Source organism: Squalius cephalus (assembly GCF_949319135.1).
Source record: "Squalius cephalus genome assembly, chromosome: 20".
NCBI classification, from domain to species: domain Eukaryota; kingdom Metazoa; phylum Chordata; class Actinopteri; order Cypriniformes; family Leuciscidae; genus Squalius; species Squalius cephalus.
In genome coordinates this window covers 16,270,525-16,298,170 of record NC_137141.1, presented here as the reverse complement: position 1 = coordinate 16,298,170, position 27,646 = coordinate 16,270,525, and the positions used below count along the sequence as shown (strand labels likewise).

At 37.5% G+C, this 27,646-nt stretch overlaps 1 protein-coding gene across 2 annotated transcripts in view; it reads right to left on the bottom strand.

Moving 5' to 3' along the window:
* The window catches only part of ccdc85ca (coiled-coil domain containing 85C, a), a 39,143-nt gene that overhangs the window by 9,058 nt on the left and 2,439 nt on the right, over positions 1-27,646 (bottom strand). For both annotated transcript variants that reach the window (XM_079853056.1, XM_079853057.1), the window contains exons 2-3: positions 5,532-5,611; positions 1,452-1,556 (exon numbers count right to left, since the gene is read on the bottom strand). In XM_079853056.1, coding sequence (XP_079709182.1) covers positions 1,452-1,556; positions 5,532-5,611 — 185 coding nt within the window. The remainder of the gene's footprint in view (positions 1-1,451; positions 1,557-5,531; positions 5,612-27,646) is intronic.

Below are 27,646 nucleotides of genomic sequence, written 5' to 3'. Positions count from 1 at the left end.
GGACGAAATAAACTTGCGTTTTAAACTACTTAGAACACTATCTAAGGCTGCATCGAAAGGCAACTTCGCGTCTGATGCCATGTTGGATCCATAGATATAAACAAACTGCTTCGGTGTGTCGCATAGACGTCGTCATCGTCTTGCTGCTCCCTCCCCGTTCTGTGATTGGTCCCCTTTTTGATAGGAAAATCTGGTCCATGGTGTCCAGGCTGCCTAGCAGCGTGAATAAAATTGCGCTGCGCACAAGGCAGCATGGGGAAACCCAGGCTAGTGATGATCATCACTAGCAGATTAATGTCAAGAAAACTGAAGAGGTCATCATAGACCCCAGATCAGTGGGCGATAGTATGATTCTAAGGCTGATTTGGTGAAACATTTCTTATAATTATCAATGTTGAAAACAGTTGTGCTGCTTAATATTTTGGAGAAACTGATATATATATATATATCAGTTTCTCCAAAATATTAAGCAGCACAACTGTTTTCAACATTGATAATTATAAGAAATGTTTCACCAAATCAGCCTTAGAATCATTTCTAAAGGATCATGTGACTCTGAAGATGTGAGTAATGGCTGTTTTTTTTTTTTTTACTTTGCCATCACAGTAACAAATTACATTTTAAAACATACTGAAACCAAGTGTATGCTTATAGTTTCACATTTGGTAATAAAAAATAAAATAAAAATCATTATAAAAAGCAACTTCTGCAGTTGTTCTCAAACTGTAGTTGGCAATAAATAAAACTGTGGCCCTAAATAAATAAAATGATTGACAAAGACCACCAACGCTGAGTTATTTGAATGATAAATTAACCCATAATAATGAACAGATTCTGCTAACGTTCATTCGTGATAAAGTTTTTCTGTTGTCTCATTTCAATAACGTAACTAACAGTTGGTTCAGTTCGTGTATTAGCAAACAGTGTGGTTCATTTCAATGAAATATAAACAAAACAGTCTGGTATCTAAATTATCAGACTATTTCAAGATAGAGGGTATAACTTGTATAAAAATTGTACACAACTTAAACCTGTAAATACTTGTGTTGAGGTTTCTAGCAGGTGCACAATTTTTGTTGATCAATGTTGAGTTATCCGCTACCTGAAAAAGTTTAAGAACCACTGAACTAGTGGCACCTATTCTTTCAAAAATAAAAAAACAAGTAAATCAATAAATACATGAGACACGGTCCTGAATGGGACTTTACTCTGTCATTCAGGTTTTAAGCTCCTGATGTTTTAAGCTCCTTGGCACGGGTCAATTCTCATCTGCTTCTACAAAGAGCAATGCAGAATCCTGTAACCAGCTGGAATTGCAACAGCTAATTGTTGCCAAATCTCTTCCAAATCGGCTCAACGTGACAAATCTTTTTAAGCTCCGCTGTGATTTAGGTTTTGGCTCTGATGCAAAATAATGGGGTCACGTTAGATTGCATCATTGAAATACGTACATTCTGTAAGGTGTCCTGAAACTGGGATAGTGAGGAGAGCTGGGACTCTGAGTGATACAGGGACAGTCCTTTCCGAAGTGTCTTCAGATCGCCCACGTTCCCCTGCTGTAGAGAGAAGCAGGTATGTGTCAAACACAGATTCATTTTGATAAATAGAAGAATTAACAGCAAAGTTAAATCAGAAACAAAAATCTTTCCCTAGATAAATCAAAACCAACCAAAAAGAAATACAACGAACAGTGTTATATATGAAAGATATTTTACAGTAGAAGGCAAGAGAAAGTTCAATAGAACAACATTCAATTGTAATTGAAATACTTTGTAACATTATACAATTCTTTACTGTCACTTTTGATCAATTGAATGCATCCTTATAATAAAAATATTAATTTCTTTAAAAAATCTCACTGACCCTAAACGTTTGAACGGTATTGTATATGTGCAGAGAGATGAGAAAACACAATCAGTGTCCAGACATAAAGCTTATGTCATGAAATGCCAGATCACTTGTTTTCCAAAAGGTCATAAACTTTGCATTTGTACTTTCATAGCAAACAAAAAAATGTATATGATGCATAAATCCTCAATAATAAAGGCACTGATTATTTAACCTCTATATAAAATATGAGAAGCCTTACAATAAGTTAATTTAAGACATGAGCACACTTGTCATCTCTGCATGTGTAAAAAAAAAAGTATAAAATCAATCCATGCAACTAGAAAGATCCAAGACTGAGTGTCTGTACAAGATAGTAAGGTATCAAACCCTTTTATCTAGTCTCTCTTACCACTAGTTTAACCAGTACGGGTTTTTCACCCTTTTCCTGACCTCTTCTCACAGCACCTGACAACTGCAAATCTCATAGTTCTTATCAGATGAACAATGATAATGTTCTAGCAGTCCAAGCACAAAGAAACCACAGGGACAACCACTTCCTCTATCATTATGGGCATGAAACTGGAAAAACAACTGTTACGATCTGTAATGTAGAATGTGCTGTCTTCGACATATTTGACTAAAGGATGATAACCTCTGCAAAAATGTTTGCGAATGAAAAATTGATAGCGGATGGCACGTGAGATCATTTCCTGAGAGGTGATCTGAGAAAAGGGTAAAAGGCAAAAAAAGCAAAAAACAGAAAGTTCTGGAGCTGAGAGGTAATGTCAGTCACGCTTCATAAATAATGACCTAAGAAATTTAGCCAAAAGGCACCTGTCCGTAAAACTCTTCCCGCTGCATATTTGAGTGTCACAGGCCATGAAATAAAAATTTCGAAAATCCCTCAGCACAATGGAGAAATGAATGAATATTCCATAATAAAAGCATCTGTGTGTGATTATCCCCATTTTGAACTTTCATGCCCCGTATGTTGATGGCTGTTGTGTGCAAACAGCTCACAAAGGGATTACTGGAGCTCAATTGAGGCTGTGAACTTTTTTCAGGGAAAAGTGGATTGTTACAAAAGTTTTCTGTGTGTGTCTACGTGCGTAAGTTGCATAACCGTCTAGCATGTTCTAATAAAAGTTCTGCTAAGAGAACATGAGACTGCAGCTAAACCCATGGTTGTACTGAAAGGGTCTCATATTTCTTTTATTTTTTTAAATGAACATTGTTAAAAATGCAAACATGATTCAACTTCATTCTATCTATCTATATATCTGTTTGTCTGTCTGTCTGTCTGTCTGTCTTCCAAACTTTTGACTGGTAAACGGCTCAATCAAAAGATAAAAAGACTGGAGTGAAATGAATTCCTTTCTGCTCACAATGTTTTACAAAGCATGCATAATTGAACACAGGTTTGACCCACGAATGAGATCTTTGGCATGGACTGTTGACCCTGAAGGTAACGACATTCTTCTCCTCTTAAGATCTACATTACGCAGCCAAAGGCAGCTTAATATCTGGTTTACTACCTGCTAGAGGAATACAGTGACAGAGTTATAGCTAAATGATTGTTCTAAAAGTCCCATCAGCTAAAAACCATTCTATGAAATGCTCATATTTCTTATAGTAACAGCAAGAATGCCTTGATCAGCCATTCTTGAAGGTTATCGGGCACAATATAATACAGAACAAAATATACAACACTTGCAAATTCCGAGATATCTTTCTTCAAAGAATTGAGTTATCTATGGAGGCAATAAAAAGAAAAAGCAGCTCTATCCATCATCAGAGAAAGACAAAATGAAGAAGTATCATTAGAATATCAGAGATGAGCGTATGCAATTAAACTGACAGCAACTAGTCGCATGTGCCGTCTATAAATATTGAGATGGATGTGCTATCTCTGTCTATAAATCTGGGCTCGGAAAATGGGAGATGAAGACCGTCTGAAACAGAAAATTGTTAGTGACAGATCTGTATCTTTGTCTCATATAACTATCGGAGCTCCAGGGCTTTTTGTTCAAAGCTCTTACAGTGTCATAAAACGAAGTCGCATTTCAGCACCAAAGCTTTGAGATTCAGCCACAGTTAAACATGTAAGTCTTGGTGCAATGACATGCATTTAAGGAACAAGATGTAATTAAAAATGACATCTTTAATGCATGTCTTAGCCAAATTTGTGAGCTGATCACCTGAGCTGTGAAAGTCATGTGACTAAAATATTTGATACCATCCCTACTATCTACCTCTTGTATTACTACAATCTACAACACAAACACACATAAAAGTGCAAATGCTACTCTGCAGGCAAGCCTGAAAAAAGGGGCCCAAGCTGATCACAACATGCGCCCCCTGCTCACATAACCGCACTCATTTTTTATTTTCATTATATTGCTGATCATGTGCTGTGTAAGCTACACTGGGGCAACATACTTTTAAACATCAGCACTTGATTAAAACCCTCAAGCACACTATTATAATGCTGCACTGCACACCAAATCCATAAAAGACTAATACTGTACATGGTTGCAAAACAGTTAACAAAGCATATTACATTTTTATCATATAAAGGGGCCCTTTTACGAAGTATTGATTTTGTTTTTGGGGTGTACTAGAATATGTTTTCATGCTTGATTGTTCAAAAAACATATTATTTTCACATATTTTACATTATTACAGCTCCTCTCTCCCCAGTCTCGAACATGTCATTTTTTATGAAGCCCCTCCTTCTGAAATACGAAATGAGCTGTGATTGGTTAGCTGGCCCAGTGTATTGTGATTGGCAGCATGTGTTTGGGAAATGACATGCCCCTGCATAACCGCAAACTCTACTCAGATGTAAATATTAACGATGGCATCAATTTCAAACCAATTCGAGCCAGATTCAGACCCTGACAATGTTAACAAACAAGAGGATTGTGCTGAACGGATTTCATGCACAGACTTTGCATGCACAGATTTTACAAGACATTTCAGAGTGGAATACCACTTTGCAAATGATCCTAATATGATAAGCTATCCTCTGAGAGCTGGCCTGGGAAGGAAGCTTTTATGTTTTCATTTTACGTACGTTTCCATCACATCACCTGGCGGATTATAGCATAGAAATCTAGACGCACCCTAACGGTAGCAAATTTAATTTTGCAGCCAGTGTCGTCTAGCAACTCTCCGTTGGCTTGCGAGCTGGAAAAACCAAACTCTAGTCAGGCCAATCACATCATGTATAGAGTCGGTGGGCGGGCTTAACATAATGACGGCAGAGTTGTGAGTGTGACGGTTCCGGTGTAGCAGGGTGAATTCCCTGCTACTTGAAAACAAAGAAGATGGCTGCTCCTGCTGGCGAACAGCGGCCTTTCGAATCGGCTTTGGCCACGATTCTGGAAGACTTGGAGTTAAGCTTTTCTTTGAGAAAAGAACAAAGAACGGCACTGAAGTCATTCTTTAAAAAAAGGAAGATGTGTTCGGAGTTTTGCAGAGTAAAACTCGTAATAAATAATAGAATTGAATCTATCAACTAGCTCCGCTGGTGGGAAAACGCTCTGGTTGGTTGTAGCGCTGTCCTATTGCGTGCAGAGGGAATTTGAAAGACAACCGTTTATCCTGCCCTTCGGATTGAGCCCTGCCAATGGTGTGTTCCCAGAACCAACATCTTGATGTGGGTCTGGCTTTTCAGGCTAGGCGGATTAGACTCTTACCTGGGATAACAATTGCTTGTGGTCATCCTCTAAAATGCGGACTTTAGTCTCCAGTTGGCGGATGTAGTTTGAAGATGAATCTGTACAAAGAAAAAAAAAAAAAAAAAGGGGGGGGGGGGAACAGAAATATGGATTAGAAAGTTTGATCATAGAACATACATCACATACACACCAATTCAAACATTTGAAGTCAGTACGATTTTTTGTAAAAGACGTCTCTGATGCTCATCAAGCCTGCATTTATTTGAATTTTTTTCCCCATTTTATTTAAATTTATATTATTTATTTGATCAAAATACAGTAAAAACAGTAATATTGCGAAATATTATTACAATTTAAAAACATTTTAAAACATTTATTATTAATATCAATGTTGAAAATAATTCAATTGTGCGCTGCTTAATATTTTTGTTGAAACCGTGATACATTTTACAGAATTATTGAATATATAGAAAGTTCAAAAGAACAGCATTTATTTGAAATGGATTTTTTTAATTCTAAAAGTCTTTACAGTCACCATTGATCAGTTTAATGAATCCTTTCAGAATAAAAGTATAAATTTCCTTAAAAACAAACAAACAGTCCATTGAGATCATGCCAGTTAATGAAATCAAGATGATCTGCAGTTCTGTGTGGCCCTACATCTACATGCAGCTTGTAAGATTTTTTTACCCTCCTCATTCCTCAAGTTTCTCTAAACATAATTTCTTATGTTATGAAAGCTGGTTTACTGTAACTCCCTAAAAGTGATTTGGTCATCCCGGAATTGTAGTCATTTAGAAATGGTGCTGCTTTCTATTATAAACTGACATACAATACCATATCCCAGAATGCACTGCAGCTACATAAGTTAAATAGAAGACATCTGTCAAAGCAAAAGAAAGATTTTGAAAGGCGAACGTTTAGCACAGTTCACATCCTACATGATCACATAAAGGTTTATACTTTAAAGAGCTCATTTAGACAAAGAAATCTCAAATCAGGAAATCTACATTGCATTTGACACACAAAAGCTGCTTTCATTTAAGCCGTCCAACGTTTGTCTCGAACATAATCAGATGTTAGAGAAACTAGAAGCACTGATAAACACACTGATTTCATGTCTGTGAAGTAAAAGCCAATGAATCAGAAAAAAAGAAAAGTTTTGTCATTGTGGCAGAGGAGGATATTGAAGTGTCTAGTCTTGTGTTTATGCTGCATTCCCAGCATGCCTTTTATGACCTTTTGGTGATGGAGGATCTGTTGGCCTGAAGAGATGCCAAAAGTGTGTCTGTCTTGTAATTTTACTTTTGCAATCCTTAAATATCCATTTTCAAAACCCTCCTGAAAGAGACCAAGAGTTGCTTAGTTATCTAAACATACTGAAATATCTGAATCCAATCATGTCAAGTGGCCAATATTGCGAAATAAACCTAGACAGGCTGATCAGGACCCTGAAATAAAGCAGAAAGGTTTTGTTTGAAATGAAATGCAATATTTACTTTTATGTGAGATTAACAATAATACATCAATACTGGGAAAAATAATACAATTTAGCTGTCATTATGCAAATATATTTGCTTGCAGAATGCAGCGATTGACCAATCAGAATCAAGTGTACCAGAGAGTCTTTTAAAGAGGATCTACTAGTATGCTTTACATTTTCAACTTTCTTTAGTGTGCAATGTTGAGCATGAAAAAGGCCTGCAAAGTTACAAATCACTCCAAAGGCAGTTATTCTCTATATCAGTAAACACTGTTTCTGAGCTCCGTGAAACACCTTGATTGAAGTCTTGAGTTTTCTTCTGAGAACGTACATTCCTCATTTAAATAATTCCTGCTCATGGCGGCATGGCATTTCTGAAACACACTCAAAGCGATTAACCAATCACAACACACTGGTCCTGCCGACCAATCAGAGCACATTGTGCTTTTCGGAAGGAAGGGCTTCATAGAGACCGGAACTAAACAGAGCGAATTCCAGAAGACAGATATCATGAGGGTGATATGGGTACCATGCATTTACACAAATCAGCAGCGAAGACTGAAGAAGAGATTAGCTGCATGTACACACTCACGTACACAAACTCACTCAGAGTGTGTGTCAAACAGGAACTGAGTGAGGTGTGACTGGACAGATAAAGGCAACAGGGCTCTTTAATGAAAGCAGAATGAGTCATCATTAGGATTTCTTGCTTCCTATCTCTCTGAAAGACCAAGTACCCATTGGTGACAGAATAGAGAACCTCTGTTCAACAAATGAATGTTGTATTTTAAGCCTGGCCTAAAACAACATTAAATAAAGTGCCAATTTAGCGTATTTACATAGCATAACAATTAAAATGATCATTTAAAGGGATAATGATATGTTTGTCTTTGGTTAAAGTTACTTAATATTGTATTTTTGTTTAATGCATATTTTTATACACTACCATTCAAAAGTTTGGGGTCATTAAGATTGTTTTTAATTATTTTCTTTAATTATTCAGCAAGGACTAATTAAATTGATAAAATTGATTTTTATTTTAAATAAATCCTGTTCTTTTGAACTTTTATTCATCAGAGATTCCTGAAAGAAATGCATCCCAGTTTCAACAAAAATATTAAGCAGAACACTGTTTTCAACATTGATAAAAATCAAATCAGCATATTAGAATGATTTCTGAAGGATCGTGTGAAACTGGAGAGTGGTGTAATCACAAGAATAAATTACATGTGAAAGTATATTCAAATGGAAAACAGTTATTTTAAATTGTAATAAAATTTCACAATATTACTGTCTATACTGTATTATTAGTCAAATAAATGTAGCTTTGGTGAGCATAAGAGACTTATTTAAAAAACATGTTTCAGCCCACAGGATCACTCTAATACCCTTTGAAACATCAGAAAGATTTTAACAGCATTAATCAAGGATGGGCCGCCCGGCCCTTTGAAATGAGATGCAAAGGTTCGTCTCCTGTGCCCTATGAACCCAAAACTAATAAACCATGGCCAATCCTCATTCTCCAATCAATCATCCATGCCATTTTGTATGGTTCATCACAGTGAAATTGATGATCTCCACCAGGTGTCACTGCTGCCTCTGACTTGTTTACAGAATCTGATGAACCCTTAATGAGCCCAGAACGATTACTGTGTTAGTTTTCCATTCATCTTATTTCTGACAATACATGCATGAAAATGCCGATTTGAAAGGTAATTTAACTTAAATGACTCAGATGGGATGGACATACGGTTGCGAGCCCAGTAGAACCGCAGCGGTAGGCAGAGTTCCTACTTCGTTAATCCTCTTTTCCAATCCTTGTGACCCTTTAATCTAACTAAAGTACATCTGATCACCTGACGCACAGCCAAGCTGATTAGCGAGACTGTCTACCAAGCCTGGCCGGTTCTGCCACGTACATAACCCCCGCCTCGACCCTCTTCTGGCGTGACCGGAGAAAGACGAAGCGGAACGCTACACTCCCTCCTGTTCCATTCACAGCCGGAGAGTCTTTTATCTCCGCAGGGGCTGAAATGCAGCAGGAACTCTTTGAACATGCGAGAAAAATAGTTTTCTACACCTCTCCATAATGTATTGTTGGGGAATGAGGTATACGCCCAGATTTGAATACCACCATTATTGGCGTAGTAGAGGATTAATGGAGAATTGTACAAGCAATTTCAATTGTTGATATCGAAGGATTATAAAAGGAACACGTGTAGTCTCATTCAAAAAGGACAAAAATACACTCCTCCAGGTTATCAGACATCATTTGTTAGGCAACACGAGATAAACCTGGCAAACTATGTGACACAGGGACGGTCGTGAGAGCGTCGCCCAGACGCCCACCTCTAGTGATCTCGGCTAAATTAGACATCTTCAGCAGCACAACACTCGCCTCCATCTGCACAAGTGCTGTAGGCTCTCCAACAGAGCACACAACTTAACATTCAACTCTAACAAGCTGTCCTACTGTGTCTTTAGAGAAACAGAGTGAAACACATGTTAGCGGTAATGCCAGATCTATCTGTTATCGTGCTGGCAACATCTCAGGGTGAGCTTGACTTAATTGGAGAGACGCTGTGATGTGGAATAGCCTCAGAGAAAGTCTCCCTCTGTCTTATTTGATCATGTCTTAGTAGTGACCCACTTGCAGAGCCATGGTTTTACTCTTTCTGTCGAGTCTGTCCAGTTGAGGTGTGGTCAGTGTTATTAGCGTAATAGCGTTAGCGAAAACGATTTTTTTTTTTTTTTTTGCTGACTGAAAATAATGGTGTGTTTACACTTTTAGTTCGTAACTTGCTGAACATCCAAAACAATGCTGTGTCTTGGGCTATATGTGCTCGTTGAATGTTGGTACATACAGTGGTATTTTACCAGACTAAAGTAGTCAAAAAAAGAGCGCCATATTTTAAAGAGCAATTTATCAGTTCAATAAAATACCTTGCTCACCTGTTGAGTAATAAAAGCGGGATCTCCGCATCACTTTTACAGCTTTTCAAATCCAGTTCTCGGCATCTCTGAAAAGCCAAGCTAATGTTGATTCTTGTTTTATTACGAGCACTGTCACGTTCTCAGCGTTTGTTTGTTTTTTAAAAGGGTGATTATTTTTATAGGGTGATTATCTATATAAACCTTTCTCGCTCATTGTGACAACTAACCTATGCCACTCTCACAGCATACACATGTCGAATGTAAGCAATTTCCCGTGTAAACCATCCCGACAGATCTAAAATATTACACTTATAATAGGCGTACCATAGTGAATCAGGGTAAGATAAAAACACGTTTTGGAAGAAGGATTGCTATATTGACTGTGATTGTGAATTGTGAACAAAAAAAAAGTTACAAAGTGTACCTTTAAACATTAAAATCCCTGCTAGTGTCACACTGAAGTGACAAAACAGTCATGGATTAGTGGTTAGCAGTTAAGGTGTTCATATGGGCAATGTGAAATTGAATCTGGCCCTAACTTTTATCCATCATTTCCTGTTCTCTATCAACTATAAATATTAATGTAGTCCAACCTGGGTCATGACTCATGTCCTGATCTCATTTCCCCCATCTTGACCCTACTTTCCTGTCTACACTCTCCTATCACTTTCCTAAAGTAAAAGCAAAATCAATAAGAAATAAAATAAAAAGTGTCTAAAACAGTTGGTAGCAGAAAGCTCCTCACAAGAGTTTCTACATAATGAGCATTACAAAATAGCCATTACCGACAAAAAAGGAGGAAAACTTTGATCTCCAGCACACATTGGTTACATAAGTTATGTAATCTCAGTCTTGTGATGTCTGGAGAGATTGAAGATATTACAGTAAGGGTGTGGAAGAGGTGTTTTCAGTGCCAACTTTTGCAGTTCTTGATTTGAACACAGCCACCCAGGCAGGTTAACTGCTGGAATCAATAAAAAGCTCATTAGCTTTTCCAGTTGACCCCACATTCGATTCATACATAAAGTAACACTCTACAAAAACAACTCTACACCCCTCCCACCTTCTACGTGTGTACAAGTCCCTGAGCAGCACGGAGAAATAAGCTTTGGTAGGATGGAGGCCCAGGAATGATTTCAATTACTGCAAGATGTGGAAGTGGGGCTAGCCAAACAGTGAGGCATTGTTCCACGGCACTGTGGTCCGTCTCGCTGGTGTTAAGCATTTCCCCATGAAACCTGAAACGGGTTGACATTCAAAGGGACCTGGATACTGTCCACCCTGCAACTAGAACATTGATCCCCTCTAGCAAGGGTTACCAGGAACTAAATACGTTTCTCAGGTAACAATTGCTTCATGTTCTTGGTTAAGTTTTGCATTATGATGTTGCTAAAGTATGCTATTGCTAAATACGCAATTATCCATTTGAAAGATGATTTGATATAATTATGAAGCCAAAAATCATTTTCGATCATCAAAATATAGTTGTAGCACAAAAGGTGTAACACAAAAGCAAAAAGTATTTGGACAATAAAGTCGCATTTAAAAATGCACAAATTTAATTAAATAAAAATGTGAAAGCAAAAGTGTCCAGATACTTTTGTCTTCATTTTGAACAGAATATTGATCAACAATTGTATCTATATCTATCTATATATATATATATATATATATATATAAACAAATACATAATTATAAAGTGTTTAAATACTTTTGGCGGCTGCTGTGCTATCCCTAAAATAACAAACTGACAGTTTACAGACATCTCAGAATCAGTTACATAGCATAATCTTGGTATCTCATTCCCTACTGTGAATAGATAAGAGCTCAGCATTATTCAGAGATACGGTGTCCCTGCAGGTCCTATAAACTACTAATGACTCATGTCCACTCCATCAAAGATTTTCCAACCATAAATGAAGACTCAGCAAAAAATACTGCTCGAAGAGCTCAGAATAGAAAATATAGCCTTCCTCTCATCAATGAGGCTGACCAAATTACAGCAAAGTCAAGATCGACTCTCTCTTCAGAGCAATCGCTAATGACAAGTATAGAATTAAACAGTCTGCTTCCTGTAAAACAACCTTGGCACCGAGAGGCAGAGGCAGGAAGCTCTGGCGCAGGTATCCAGTTCAGATTGCGCAAGCTCAGCAGGGACACATTAACAATCATGAGATGTGCTGATTTCACTCATTAACTGTTATAAAACAGGCTCCTGTCCTGGCCCCGTGGGCACGTCTGCAGCACTGCTGTCAGGGCAAATACAGAGAGCCTTCTGACATGAGCTGCAATGACAGCAATGAAACTACAGGGCATTAAACGCACAGTAGAGGCATGTCCAGACTAATACTAATGTCAAAGTACATCGTATCACTCACTCACCAACAAATATTATATAAGTTTTCACGCAGACTGTAATTTTCCTGTTTTTTGTTTTGTTTTGTTTTTCACAGCAAATAAATGGTGAGTGTTTTCAAAAGCATTAAAAAACATTACTTTTGATATAATATATATATATATATATATATATATATATATATATATATATATACACAGTATATATATATATAAACTTGCTCCGCAGCAGCAGCAATAACCAACAGCAGCAACAATAACAACAGCTAATATTTGTCATATCCATTATTACCGTACTAAACACTCAGAGAGTCCTGGCAGAAAATTATTTAGCATTTCTATGTACATTTAAAAACATTATTTAACATTTTAAAAATATTTTTAAAAATATTATTCAAAATATTTTCATATTAAGTAATTATACACAGAATTATCTTAGCAGCATCCTAACATTAGCTTCTATTAGATCAGTTGTGTGCTTCACATGAGGACTGATATTAATCTTATAAGGTTTCCTTTTGGTTAGTGAGCTGCCTTGCTCTCTATGGCCTACATAGCTTACTAGGTTTTAGAACAGCGCCGAAGTATTCTTCCCTGTAAAGTTCCCAATGAGTAGATTTTGAATAGTAAATCTCAAACGTCACTGAAGATTTCAGGTTCCATATAAGACAATTCCAGGAAGAAGGAAATGACAGATGGAAAAAGTAAATATTAAACCTTAAACCCTTGTGATTCATTCACACTGTCTTCATTCACACAAACCGGTCTTCAAAACAATGCCTCTGTGTCAAGCAACAAATATGAACTATCATTCTGGCAATGACATATCATGTTCAAGGAAACACCAGAAGGCTTCATGTGCTGCGGAGCGCAGCATGTGTCAGTGACGGAGCGTGTGCTTATATGACGCGGCCCACGGGTGTATTTGAATGTCAACAAATGCTTTTCCTGTATCCTCAATGGGGTCCGCAGCCTAAACAGCCAGAGGCGGAGAAAAGATGGAGGAGGAAAAGAAAAAGAGCGAGAGAAGGAGACAGACTGAGGAGGAACGGGGAGGGAAAGAGATGAAGAGCGTGCATGTGCCCTTGTGCATGCAGCCTCGTGCAGCAACGCCACTGTCACTATCAATCTCTGTCTGCGGCGCTGAACGCAGGGGTGTAATAAGAAGGCAAGGACGCGAGTCAGTCATGCCCCCCCCCCCCCCCCACTTACTCAAACATGATGCATGCTGCCTTGGCAACCACACCACAACCCTCATGTGCAAGACACATCCCTTGATGTTTAGTTGAGAGACCCAGAATGCAGCAGTGCCACACAACAACCCACGCATTCTTAATGAACACTAAGGGAATCGTGCGAGTACAGAATCTTCCAGTAGGTGTTGATGTCTATTTGAACAAACTTCTAACCCTAAACATATTTTGAAAATTACCGCAAATCATGAAGCTTGTTGAGGAGATTTGATCAGACTTGTGAATATTCACCTGTTGGATAGTAAAATAGGTGGAAAAAAATCAGTATAGTGACTAAAATATCATATTACAGTACATAGTACAAGCTCAGATTTTAGGCCTTTACAAATGACAAGATGGTTCCCTCAGTCTAAAAGACATTGGCACTATTTGTATGCCCTATTGTGGCACGACTAAATTAGTCTCTTCTTACTGGGACAGTTCACCCAAAAAATGACCATTCTGTCATTATTTACTCAATTCTTATAGTCGTAATTGAATTTAATTTTTCTGTTGAACAAAAAGTGACATTAATGAATTCTGTGTAGCTATTTTCCATAAAACAACATGATCAATCTCAAAAAAGGAGAAAAAAACATCCAATATTCAAAGTCTACAGAAGCCATCTGATAGTTTGTGCAAAACAGACTTTACATTTAAGACGCTATTCTCTCCAAATGCCTTTATGGTGCTTTTTGGTCACTAAATGCTGTTATTTGGGAAATAGCTGCACCAAAATACAACAAATTAGAGTTCCACAATGCACTATTAGATACATCCCACTGTTAGAAAATGCGAATCAATCTACACAGTCCATTAGAAACGCAGCTGAATTAAACAGCAAGCAACACAATTAAGGCGAGAAACAAAAACAGCTTTTTAAAGATTTCTTTGCTGTTTGACCCTGTACTGCGGAACAACCAACTGCTGAGCGTCTAATTAATGAGCTTCACTCTGCCGGGGTGCAGAATTCCCTTTAAATGCCCAGTTACTAAGTTGTTTTGGATGGACTATAGCCATTTTGCCCACTGAGTTTTTCAAGCAGGCCGTTCTGTAATCATCTTACAGCTGAAATCTGTAGATTAGACGAGGGGCATATGCTCTCTCTCCCATTAAATTTACCCCCGTCTCTCTCTCTCTGCTTTATTGCCCTCTCTCTCCATTTTGATCTCGATGTCTGTCTTTTTAAAGAGGTGTAAATTGCCCAGGGGTCATCTGTTTGCTTTACTGACCTCATAAGAGTGAATCACGCTGTGTGTTCTCTTGGTGAAGAATGATTGCACAGTGTGTGTTTACTGCCAGGTAATTGTCACCATGAGTTTTGCGAGTGACTTTGGAAAATACGCAGCAATAAATGTGCCTACGGCATTGCCATATTACGTGCTTATCTGGTCATGTGGTATTTTTATCGCTTATCTACAGGTTTTAAAACGACACCAGGGAGTAAAGCACTTAATGGCGGTGAAGGAAAAGCAGAGCATGTCTCCAGACAGCATTTTAGGGAGGAGGAGCCATCAGAGGATCTGCTGACACCTCACTTACCACGACTGAATGGAGACGATCACAGCTACCATGCTCAGAATGCAATCCTAATGTACTGCTTACACCCTAGCAGTTTTAAAAATAAAATGTGAAACAGTATGTATAATGCAACAATACACATTTTAAAATATCAGTATGCTACATGGTTACAGGAGACAGATTGATTCCCAGCTAAAACGAAATATGTTCTAAGAACGTTTTGCTAATGTTCCCATTAAGTTATGAAATGTTTTGTTATGATGTCACATGCTTAGGCCCCACCCATGACTGCTGACACTCAACCCTATTAGCATAAACCCCGCCCTGAGTGAGCTGTACACAGTCCGCAGCATTCAAGTAAGAAATTAATTCTTATTAAAGCTACTAAATTTATTCAATCAAGAACAGTGAGTGATTTTCTGTTTGATTCATAATAACAGCACATATAGCAGTAAGCTACTGTATATTACACTTTAATATTATGTGTATTATGTATATGTATATTACACTTTCACTTTAATACTCTGTGTTTAATACCTACTGTGTTTATGTGAACGTTGTGTTTTTTTGGCAACCTTGTGTGTATTTGACAGTTTAAACGCAATAAGACGTAAAAGAGAACTTATAGTTTAATACACAAGGGACGCGCCGTCTGACATCCAGCTTTCTGTGTGTGTGATTCGGGTGTGTGCGCGCTCAGAAAACCATATATCAGAAGTTTAGATGATATGGCTGTAAAACGCATGCAGATATTAAACTTTCATGATGAAGAACTGCAATGTCACGTGAGCATGACCACGATAGAGATGATAATCATAACCAAACAGATGTTTTAGCTTTTAGCAGAGTATACGAGGCACGAGCGGTACAGGCTCCGCCCTCTTCTGGAATGCAGGGTGGGGAGCAGCAGCTCATTTGCATTTAACAATATGCACGAAAACAGCATGTTTTTCATTCCACGCAAAAATGGGCATTTATAACATGGTATAATAAATGATCTGTAGGGTATTTTGAGCTGGAACTTCACAGATACAGTACCTTCTAGGGACACCTGAGACTTATATTAGGCTACATCTTGTAAAAAAGGGGCATAATAGGTCCCCTCTAAGGAAACAATTAATTTTAAAAACGTTATGGGATTGTTACTTTTGAATGTTCACTGCACATTCTGAAAAAAAGTACAAAATACTAAAATACTAAAAATAAATACAAAAATTACAAAATAATTTTTAGAAAGTCACATTTTAAAAGGTAAAAAATCTGCATATTGGTGGAATTAAACCAAAATAATTGTTATTGTTAAAAAAAAACATTGATAGATCTCTATATGTTGAGTTATCGTGTTAAAATAAACATCATTTTACATTTTGAATAAAAAAAAATAAAATAAAAATACAGTTCCATTAAGGAGAGAACAATATCACTTCTAGTTCATTTCTCACTCAAAACTGAATGTCAAGTTTAGCATAGTGCATTGTGAAATTGTACATTATGGGATGCACATTTTGGTGTGTGTAATAAGTCATCCAGGTATTACTTACAAGATTTGCACACTGTGCACATACAGTACTACTGCATTCCTAGAGGAGTTGTGCGGTGTACGTCATCAACTTTCTGCTTACAGTAACTAATGCATTGTTCTCATTTGTCTTGTCCATCATCGCACAAAGGAAGAAAGCAAAGATAAAAGAACCCATTTGTTTGCATACAACTACGCAATATGGAAGCTATGCATTTAAGAAACTATGCAACAGTTTTGATTGCTTACCTTAAAAATGCACTTTCAATGAAAGATAACCATTACATACAACTGTCTGGACGCATTACGAGACAAAAGAACCGTCTTATCACAGACTGAAATGACTGAACACACGCCCTCTGAAAATATGCAGACATGAGTAAAGTTCAATCCAACTAACAGTGATTTGAAGAATCGCCTTTTTTGTTGTTGCACAAATTAAAGAAGAAAAAGATCTTATGAACGCATGAATAGGGACTAAAAACTGGTAGCAAAAAACCTAAATGTATTCTGAAAAATTAGGAATAACAACACATTCTAGGATTAAAACACACACACACACACACACACACACACACACAAAATTGAAGTTATTTTTCTTCAGAATGCATGGGGCGTCTCGTCGACATTAAAAGTCAACACAGGGGTTTTGGGGTCTCCCAGCTTGCTGCAGACTTGGCTTGATTCAAAAATAGAGCATTGAACAAGCGAGTGGCGGAGCGCAGCTCTGAGAAACGTGTGGGGAAGATAGACGGCATACCAAGGTATTGATAAGAATGTATCCTAGCAACAAGCGCTAGTGTTTGACTAAAGGGCCTGCCAGTGCTTTAGTATTACACCTCCAGCCTCTGCCAAATGAGCTTTCTCTTTCCTTCTTTCACTCTCTCTCTCTCTCTGCTTTTCTCTACACACACACATGAATTCAGCATGCATAGACTGCAGTGTAGCTCATACTAGAAGAGAAAACAGCATTATCCTGGTATTTTCTTACACAAATATTCTTTTACAGGGAAATCTACATGCAGTACACATGACTCACTGTTTGATTGCACATCTTATCCTGAGTAATCACATGATTATCGGGCAAACAGATCACACCCAACGAAGGAACACTAGTACAGAAAACACAATCATGTGATTTGGATTTTCCTCTACTTCACCCACACACTTCTACATACTGAATAGGTAGAGGAATGATTTGAGAGATGTTTAAGATGTCCATCTCTAAAGGTGAGCAGTTCATGTAAAAAGTACATGCATTGCAACACAAAGTAATAAAGCTTAGTGCTTTTTAAACTATATTTAATCGGTCAATGAGACAAAAAGTACTTGAATATGGTATCAAGAATTTTTAAACCATATTTTCTGGTGGAAAAAGCCATTGCACTTTACTGAGACAAGAGTGACATGTTTATGTTTATGCCCACAACAAAAACAGGTAGTAACAAGTACAAGCATGTCATACAGGCAATGTATACGCTATTTTCCCTCCCATGAAGTGTGAGTTTTCCCCCTCAAGGTTTCGGGCTGAAATTCAAACTGGCAAGTGAGAAATTACAGTCACTCCGCCACTGGAGAATCTTTATAAACTCACGCTATTTTAACTCTGTTGGATCGCGTTCAGTGGGGGAAATCAGCGTACGTGGACAGGTGTGCTGATGCAGTGATTTCCAATTACACCTCGCCTGGCACAGCTTCAAAGACATCTCATAAGACAGACCTGACAGTTTGAGGGCACCGAAAACACACAGGGTGCGTCTCAATCAGCTCCCTAGCTTCCGAGGTCATGAATCAGTATATCATGTTCACAAATCCTATTTCCTGCGACATGACAATGTCCTCATCACTAAAGGCATTTATGAACAACAGCAGAACTGATATCTTAAGTAAATTATGATACATACTTTGCTTGTTAATGTATATATATGTGCAACATTTCAGCTGTAAATAAATGATAAATGTTAGCTAGATTATGTTCATGAGATTATGATTATGTTACCTGTCTAGTGATGAGTTTATGCTGAAACGATTAAATAAAGGTTTGTATTTTAAAAGAACATCTATTGCGTGCCGTTGTGTGTGAGTTGGCTCACGTGATTTATGTTTCACGCTTCAGAACTTCTGTTAAGGGAACATAGTGAAAATCGATGCTCCCTGGTTTTCACGGTGCATTGCGGGACTTTTTAGGGAGCAAACGTTTCAGTGGACTGAAAGGATTTTGTGAATGAGACATCCCTTAAAATGGCCAATTCCTTGACAAGTGCACTGACTATTGAACTAGGGAGGTGATTGAGACGGACACACAGTATTTTACAAAGTAGAGTTCCCCAACCTCACGAATTAAACTTCAGTGTGTAATTCGTCCCATCAATGGTACCTCAAATAGTGTGACTTACTGACTTTTCTAAGTGATCATATTTTTTGCTTGGGGTTGACGAAAAAAAAAAAAAAAAATACCATGGAGACTTAGCTACTTGTTTAAGTAGCTTTTATTTTTATATACTTAGTTTTAATTTTAATTTAAGTTTAAAGTTTCAATTTAGCTTTATTTTATTTCAGTTTTAGTCATTATTTTTATTAAATTATTCACTAAACTTTTTTTCAGTTAACTTCCAAGGCAACCTTTCTCATTTTTATTTATTAATTTTGTACTTTTTTTTTTTTAACAACAACAACAACACTGACTTGGACCAGTGAGCAACCACCAAAAAAAACCACCCATAACAACCAATTACAACACCCAATCAAGTTTTGCACAGAAAAACTACATTTTCTTCAAAAAAGTAAAAATGCAGTTTTATGGAACAATGTTTACACTATTAAGTGTTAGTAGTACCAGCCAATGTAATGCCAATGTGAAGTGCATGACTTCATGACTCACAACACCCAGGAAAACAAGTATTGAGCCTTGAATCACTTTACTTGCTGCCTAACAATGACACATTAAACCCATTTGACAATTCATAAACATACCATTGAAATATCTTCTTAGAGCAAATACACTGATGTCACCCGACTTCATGTTCTCACATGTTTGTCTTTACAGAAGAATGTAAGGAAAGACTATAATAAGACTATAAAGAGACTATAAACTATGTCTCTTCGGTCTTTTATCAGTGAGGGACTGAGAACAGTTAAGACATTTGATTGGAATAAAAAATAAAGTAGGAATGGGGCAGGAAGTAAAGATCAGGAAACAGAGATGCTCCAGAACTAGAAGACGCTCTCATGCTCAAGCAGAATGACGTTATGGCTCTATTCACTTAGTGGTCTTTGAAGGGCTCTTTCCCCTTTGTGTGTTAAACAATACTGTCGGACAGATGGCTCAAGCGAACCGACAACCGAGGGCACACAACCTCACACCCCCTCTAGACAGTGGCAGGGGTCCGCCAGCCCCACTCCCCCCATCTAGTGAAGAGATGCATAGAAGGACAATAGTGAGAAAGATCCATTTCACATTCAGAGCGGTTTAAAAACTGGTGACGTGCTCTGCAATGGTCTGGATATCAACTGTAAATACGAACATGATGGGATGGACCGATATGAAAACTTTGGCCGATACCGATCATTCTTTATATTTGAAAGCCGATAACCGATATATTGGCAGATAAATCTAAATTTGTATATCATTTTTGAGAGCCTGATTACAAAAACAAAAAGTTTCATCATTAAAAGCCATGTCCTAAGCACACAATTATAATGTTTTCATTATAAGTTTATGTAGCCTACAGTATATGACAGCACATAACTGTATTTTCCTTTTTTGAAGTGATTCCAACCATATTTCAAGCAGTTCAAAAACATCATGGCAAACAGTGTGCATCTGAAGTGTTTTAGCTAAAGAAAATAATCCAATATTTATTCACTTTAATATATAGGCCAAAATTTCTTATCGGGCCGATAACAATGACATTAAATATGAACATATATCGGCCGATACCGATATGGTGGCTGATATATCGTGCATCCCTACATGATATAAAGTATTAGCGAAGAAAAGGCAACATATTTTGATATTAAAATAAACACAACGGATAGGATGAGTGTGGAAATAAGCTATAAAGTTAAATACTTGCTATTCTGCACAAAGAAAGTTGTTAATGAATGTCCAAAATGAATATGGGCCTCAGCAAGCACAACTGATAAAACTGCAATCCTTCATAATTCAATTAGACATACAATATACGTGTGTGCTGGAAGATAACTAAGTCACATACAGTCACTGGAATATCAAATTATTAGCAGACCATTTTCCAAAGAAAAATAATTCAGCAATATAAGACTCATCCGACCGGATTCATTCATGCTTGGCTATAGTTTCCTCCAGAGGTAGCATGCCAAGACAAGGAACCTGAGTCAACAAGATCAGTGCAATGGAGCTGAAATCTGACCTTCCATTTGACATCAACTTTAGTACCCAGGCTGCTCTCTGGAAAACACTGGCCCGTTTCAGAGCTGCCATGGAAAAGTGGTCCCATTAAAAGAGCATCAATTCACATGGATTCTGAGCTATTACAGAGAAAGACGTGCGCTAATAATAGTACTTGTTGTACCTAAGAGCAGGCATTTTCAAACTGGAATCCCGCAAGCGTTAAAAGTGTTAAAAAAATGGAAAGAAAAAACCCATACAAATATAATACCGTAATAATAATATTATCAAATGAAATAAATAATCAAATGTAGTTAAAATAAGACATTACTGTTTTATAGATATATTTCTAGAAGCCTGCAAGTCAAAGAAAAACTTAATATAGGCAAACTTAATATAGGCAAAATGTAAATATAATAATAGTTGAAATGAATAATTAATTGTAGTTGAATTAAGACATATTATTGTGTATTAAGAAATAATAATAAAAAAAATAATGATTTGTTCCAGCCCCACTGTGCAAGGTTGGTTCCGATCGATCGGCTTGATCATCAGCATTTTCAGGCTCGAACTGATATGGTAATACCGATGACATTATTAACTGTGTGTTTACAATTGTTTAAAGCCTTGGAAGCTGAAGCTCATGATTATGGTAAGAGGCGTTGCATTTCCGACACACGCTTGAGGCGTTTGGCCAATCACAACGCACTGGGTCTGCTGGCCAATCAGAGCACTCTGGGCTTTCCAGAAGGAGGGGCTTCGTCAGCACGTTTCAGACTGGAGATGCAATAAAGTACATAATATGAAAAATCATATTTTTGGAACATTCATAATAATCAAAATGATGACCTCATCATATGACTACTTTAAGTTTCATTCTTAAAGGAGAACTCCGGTCAATTTTAACATTGAGCTCATTTTTTTGTACATTTGGAGTGCTGTCAATACAGAGAACAACGACAAAAATCGGTGTTGCCTACACCGAGTTATTCTATTTTTAAAATTTGCACCCTGTTGACTTCAATGGGGCAAGTACTAAACCTGCTTTTAGCCTCTTAACATCCTTGATGTGTCATTACAAGTGCACAGAAAATGTGAGTGATTCCTTCTGAGTGAACACGAGTGAGTCTGACTGCAGTAGATGTGAAAGATATGTATAAAAATGATGTTATTTAAGCCAGCGCAAATACCTGTTTACATCCTGTTTTTCGGTTGAAGTCCAAAGTAGTCGATTGCCGAGTTCACGCGCATAGGTTTAGTTACCAATGATCACGCGCGTGAACTCGGCAATCGACTACTTTGGACGTTGTTCTCTGTATTGACAGCACTCCAAATGTACAAAAAAATGAGCTCAATGTTAAAATTGACCGGAGTTCTCCTTTAAATTTCAGACTTTTTTGGAGCTTGACAGCCAACTGGTCAATATCCAGTTTTCTTGTATGGAAAAGAGCAGCCTGGGTGAGGAGCTGGTGACACGAGGGCAAGAAGATGAAGACCAAATTTTCTTTTTATTTGTGAACTATTCCTTCAGATCCATTAAATATGAGAAAACAGACCCAAAATCCTCCACAAATGTCACATTCTGACTTGCATTCCCTTTAAGTGGTCCAGAAATCCAAACATACTTTCTCTCAATCATCTCACCCCAGGTGCCCTCCAGTCTCCTGACCCACTATCTCTGTATACAAACAGTGGTGCCCTTATCTTCCTCTACAGGATCAATCAACCAGCTGATAATTACTGTTGCTATGGCACTCACCACCTACCCAGTGCTGCCACCCACTCTGTGACCCCCTTTCCATCTACTGCCTTCATATTTTCCACAGGGTAAAAGAGAGGAGGGGACATGAAAGGGAGGGAGAGCAAAAAGAGGAGGAAAAGTAGACAGCTATACCAAAACCAAATTTTTTCGTATGACTGGTTAATTAATACAATCTGGACGTTCTTCGGCTTCGGTGGGCAGGAATTTCAGGCTCATGTAGGCATGTGTAAATTTATTTATTCAGTAGTGACTTCATTATCTTACATCTGTTCAACACTCTGACAGGGTTAACCAGTTCACTGAATACAGCTGATGGCATTTTTTTTCTTTCTGCACATTCAGAGTACAACAGAATTCAACAGTTAAACCCTGACCGCCCCCCGCCCCTTCAGCAGTATTCACATAGTAACAATGTGAAACTTCCACTATTGTTGTTACGGAATGTAGTAACTCTGGATAGCCAACTTTTTTAATACACACGAGTGGCAATATCTCAGAAAAGAAAACTCACTTGGGATGCTTCATTAATATATCACAAAGCATACATAGGATGGGCGCAACAGCTAAACCTTCAAAAGCATTTTCAAAAAGTTTACACCAATCACCAAAAATCAACTTTAATATGATTTGGTTCACTCAGATTTACACGTTTCAAATCTGTGTTATTTATTTATTTTTTCTTCCGTAGAACACGAAAGGAGATATTTTACAGGATGTCTCAACTGCTTTTGTCTATACAAGGAGGATGGCCCAGTTTTAAAATACATAAAAAAGCACCATTGAAGTCACATAAAAGTATAGTAAACATGACTCATAAGCAATGCAAGATTTCTGAAGAGCTTTATGTGAGAAACAGACTGATAAGTTTTATTTTAGTATAATTTCTTTCTACTATAGTATTAATATTTTAAATTAGCTTTATATATATATTTTATATATTATAAATATATATATATATTTTTGTATTTAGTTTTTGTTTTATTGCACTTTCAGTAATTTTACTTAAACTTATTTTTTGGTTGGTCACAAAAATATTTTCATCTTCATCAATATTTACATTCCGTAGGATCATTTAACATATTTAATTTTATTTCAGCTTCATTTTAATTAATAAAAAATATTTTAACAGTTTTAGTTAACAATAACACTGATTCAATAAAAACACATTCAGTCATACACTTAAATGTCGAGATGCCCCACACCAAAATGACGTCAACTACATTAAAAGTTCATTCTCATATGTCTCTTGACCTCACTGACGTCAAGTCTACCACGATGTACCTTGACACAGCATGTTCAAATGTACGTAAAATGAAGCTTTAGCATAAGTTCTGCCAGGAAGACTCAATTACTACGTCACTTATTACCTTCACTTCTATCCAATCATGTCCTAATACTTGCTGTATAAAAGATCGGTACTTACACATGTTTGAGTTCACAGACGCTGACGCAAACAATTACCTCTATCCTCCCCACCACCACCTGGACGGTCCTGTTCATACCTCCAGGGGGTCGGCTGCGCCCCTGCCTTCGTCTTCAGGCAGGAAATGCAGATCCGCTACCCTCGGATTGTGCACGCCTACGCCAAAGACCTTTATAAATAGGCTAATTGCTTGCTGGGCTGTCAATAAATTAATGCTTTGTTTACATCATTCTATCTCCCGAGTCTTTCTGGTAGAACTATTGTAAAAAACACAATAAAGCCTAGGTTTCTATTGAGAGAAAATTCTTCATCCATCCACGGACTTCTGTCCTTCCTGAAAAGTAATTCTCTAAAAGATTAATTTAAAACTCTCCAGTAATCTCTAACGTTTTTAGTTTCATTTCGAGTAGACTGTTCTTTCCAGGAACAACCAGTCAGCTTTAAACATTGGCAATGTGCTAAAGACTGGAGTTAGGTGATTATATTCATTAACTTTAGAATCTGATTAAGGAGTATTGAGAGGATTTTTCGCATGTAAAGATGATCGATGAGGTTCTGTGAGAGAAAATAAGACTCTTGCACAATTCACACTTAGACTTGGCCAATGCTTTCTGATCATTATCATAGCACAACTCAGAGCTCAATACAAATCAATCAATATACAAATCACACCACATCAGCGACAACGAAACATTGTATAAAAAACTCTGGGGCAGGCTTACTAAAAAAAACAATACGTACTTTACGAGAAGGCCTTAGTTCAATTAGGACATTTAAGTAGCTTTTATAAACGTGCCTTAGAAAAAATATATATCACTGGTGTGCACCTTGAGACAAAACAATGGCACTGATATATTTTAAGATATATATCTTAAAATACATATTTACTTCCAAACCTGTTTTCAGTTAAAACAGCTCAAACAAGCATTTTAGGGACTGTCTTACGTCTTAAAACCGGGCATATAAATAATGTAAAAATGAACCCATAATACTTCTTTAAAAGACTAAACTAAACACCATCTTCCTCTCAGCCATGATCATCACTAGCACTATCAGAGCTGCTGGTCCCAGGAGACCATTTTGTAAATGTCAGCGGACTGAAGTGGGACAGCCCAATTACAGGCCCATTTAAAGCTCGCTCTGGCAAAACCGCCTCACAGGGACTTTGCATGCTTCGTAAGATTATTATTTTCTTTATGAGGCAAAGACGAGCGGCAGGGAACAAGCAATAACACGGTAAACTTCAGATTCAGCAGAACCAAAGACTCCCGCTGACAAGTCTGAGCAGTTGGGGAGGTGCACTCCATCACTGTTTGTTTTTAAAAGAACAATGCCTTGCACTAACAGCACAAGACGGTCACTCGACTGATAAAAATGTGATCTTTACTGTTTGGTTACCACCTGAAAGTATGACTGAACAAGAACTGACATGGGGAATTAAAAGGTGCAGCCACGTTATCCAATATTTGGCATTCCCAGGAGAACAATTAAATTATCTCACAGATTACTTGAGGGAATTCACGAGTTCCCATCATTGGTAAAGAACTGTGAGCTAACTGAATTTCGAATGTAATGCCAATGAATAATAAAACAATGCTTTTAAATCCAATTCACCTTCAATCAAACACAATGGGGTTTTTTTTCAAAGGGGTGACCTCCACACTGAAAGCTTCACTCGTAAATTGGGATCTGTTTTATGACAAGCCAGACATCTGTACCTTTGAGTGGCGCAGAAGGGCTCTAAAGGTTTGATGGAGGGTCTTGAATGGGGGCAACTGAAGGCCTTTTCACTTCAGCCGTGGGAAGAGTCAGGGAGGAGTGTTATCTGAACTCTGAAACAGAATCTCGACCCCAGCCACTAAACTTTCAGTCCATTGGTGGCTTGCTGGGGGGCCGGAGTCTTTTCAAAGCAGGACAGAGACACTTTTACCTCAAAAGGACAGATACATACCTCAAAGTCAGGTTTCGGGATGGCTTAACCATAAAATGATTCTAACTCAAAAAAATAAAGTAATATAGTGGATTACACTTAAAGAGATTAAAAAAATATATATTTTTTTACATTTACTCACACATGTTTTTCCAAACTTGTTTGACTTACTTTCTTCTGTGCAATAAACATCAAAGAAGATATTTCGTAATGTCTTTTTTTGTCAAGTCAATGGTAACCAAACCTGTTAAAATATCTTATTTTGTCTTCCACAGAAGAAAGAAAATCAGACAAGTTTGGAACAATACAAGTATACAAAATAACATGCATCTTTTGATTTGATACTATGCAGTAAAGAAGTAGCTCTTTCGTTTTAATGCAAGCCACGTCAGAAAGAATTGGAACTCTTCTCATTTTGTCAGTGTGGTATGGGGAGGATGGAGGAGAAATGTTCTCCTGGTTGGTTGGCAGTCCAAGTTGGTTGTTTTGAGTTTTGTAAACAAGGAGAACCGCAACCTGTGGGTCAGATTAACTCATTGGGGGGTCAGGCCTGGGAAAGAGAACGCCGGCCAGCCTAATCTCTCTCCCTGACTGAACACAGGCTTACATACAACACTACTACAGTTCTGAGAATGCGTCACAGTTTGGAAAGGATCACGGAATTTTTTCAGCATTTTCTTGAGAAAAATGGATTCTGCTAGTCTATGCATAACTAGCCGACATGATGTTGCTATGCGGCTGCTAAGGTGTTCTGAGTAGCTTTTAAGCTTAGTAAATGCCACTAATTATTTTTAGAAGGACAAATATGTTAATTAACCTCCAATCTTAGGGGTTGCTCTGCAAACTCATCTATGGAATGTATGTGTATGTGCATAACATAATTAAACAAAGCAATCTAAATTCAAATCACATGGAAACGCCAATTGCACAACTGAAATAATAATTCTATTGTAAGTCTGTTTTCACTTCAGAGTAAAAATTAAAAAGGTAACTGTGAGATAAAGTTTAAAATAAGAAATAGTCACATGCAACTGCAAGATATAGTTACATTGTGATATATTTTTTTTTCACTCTGAGGTGGAAACAAACGTCCATAAATTCTCAAGTAAACAACGTACTAAAAACGATAAAGAAAACCCCAAAAGACTAATCTGTCTAAACAACTTGTGCTTCATACACGTGACTGACAGCACGGTTGCTATGGCATGTCATGATAGGAGGAAGGTTGGAGGTGGAGTTGTGGCTTAGCAGACAAACTAAGAATCACTGAACAATAAGATGAAAACATCCTGGCAGGCGTAGGTCAAATGGCACTGCTCACGAGCCAATGACAGGCACCTGAAGAAAAGTGCGAGCAAAGGTATAATCGCATCAAATAGCATGCGGAAGTATGAAATAAATAGCAAAGAGGAATCCATTGGATATTAAAAATACTTTTTAAAATCATTTGAAATATTTACTCACATACCACTTTTGAGAATGTCTAAGCATAAAAGCCACATCTTCACCGATGCCAGAGGCTTCCAGCTGACACTATCAGCAGTAAATAACAGGCATTTCTTTCTGCTACAGTTATGTGCCGCACTAGAGGTGGTGAGATTGTCA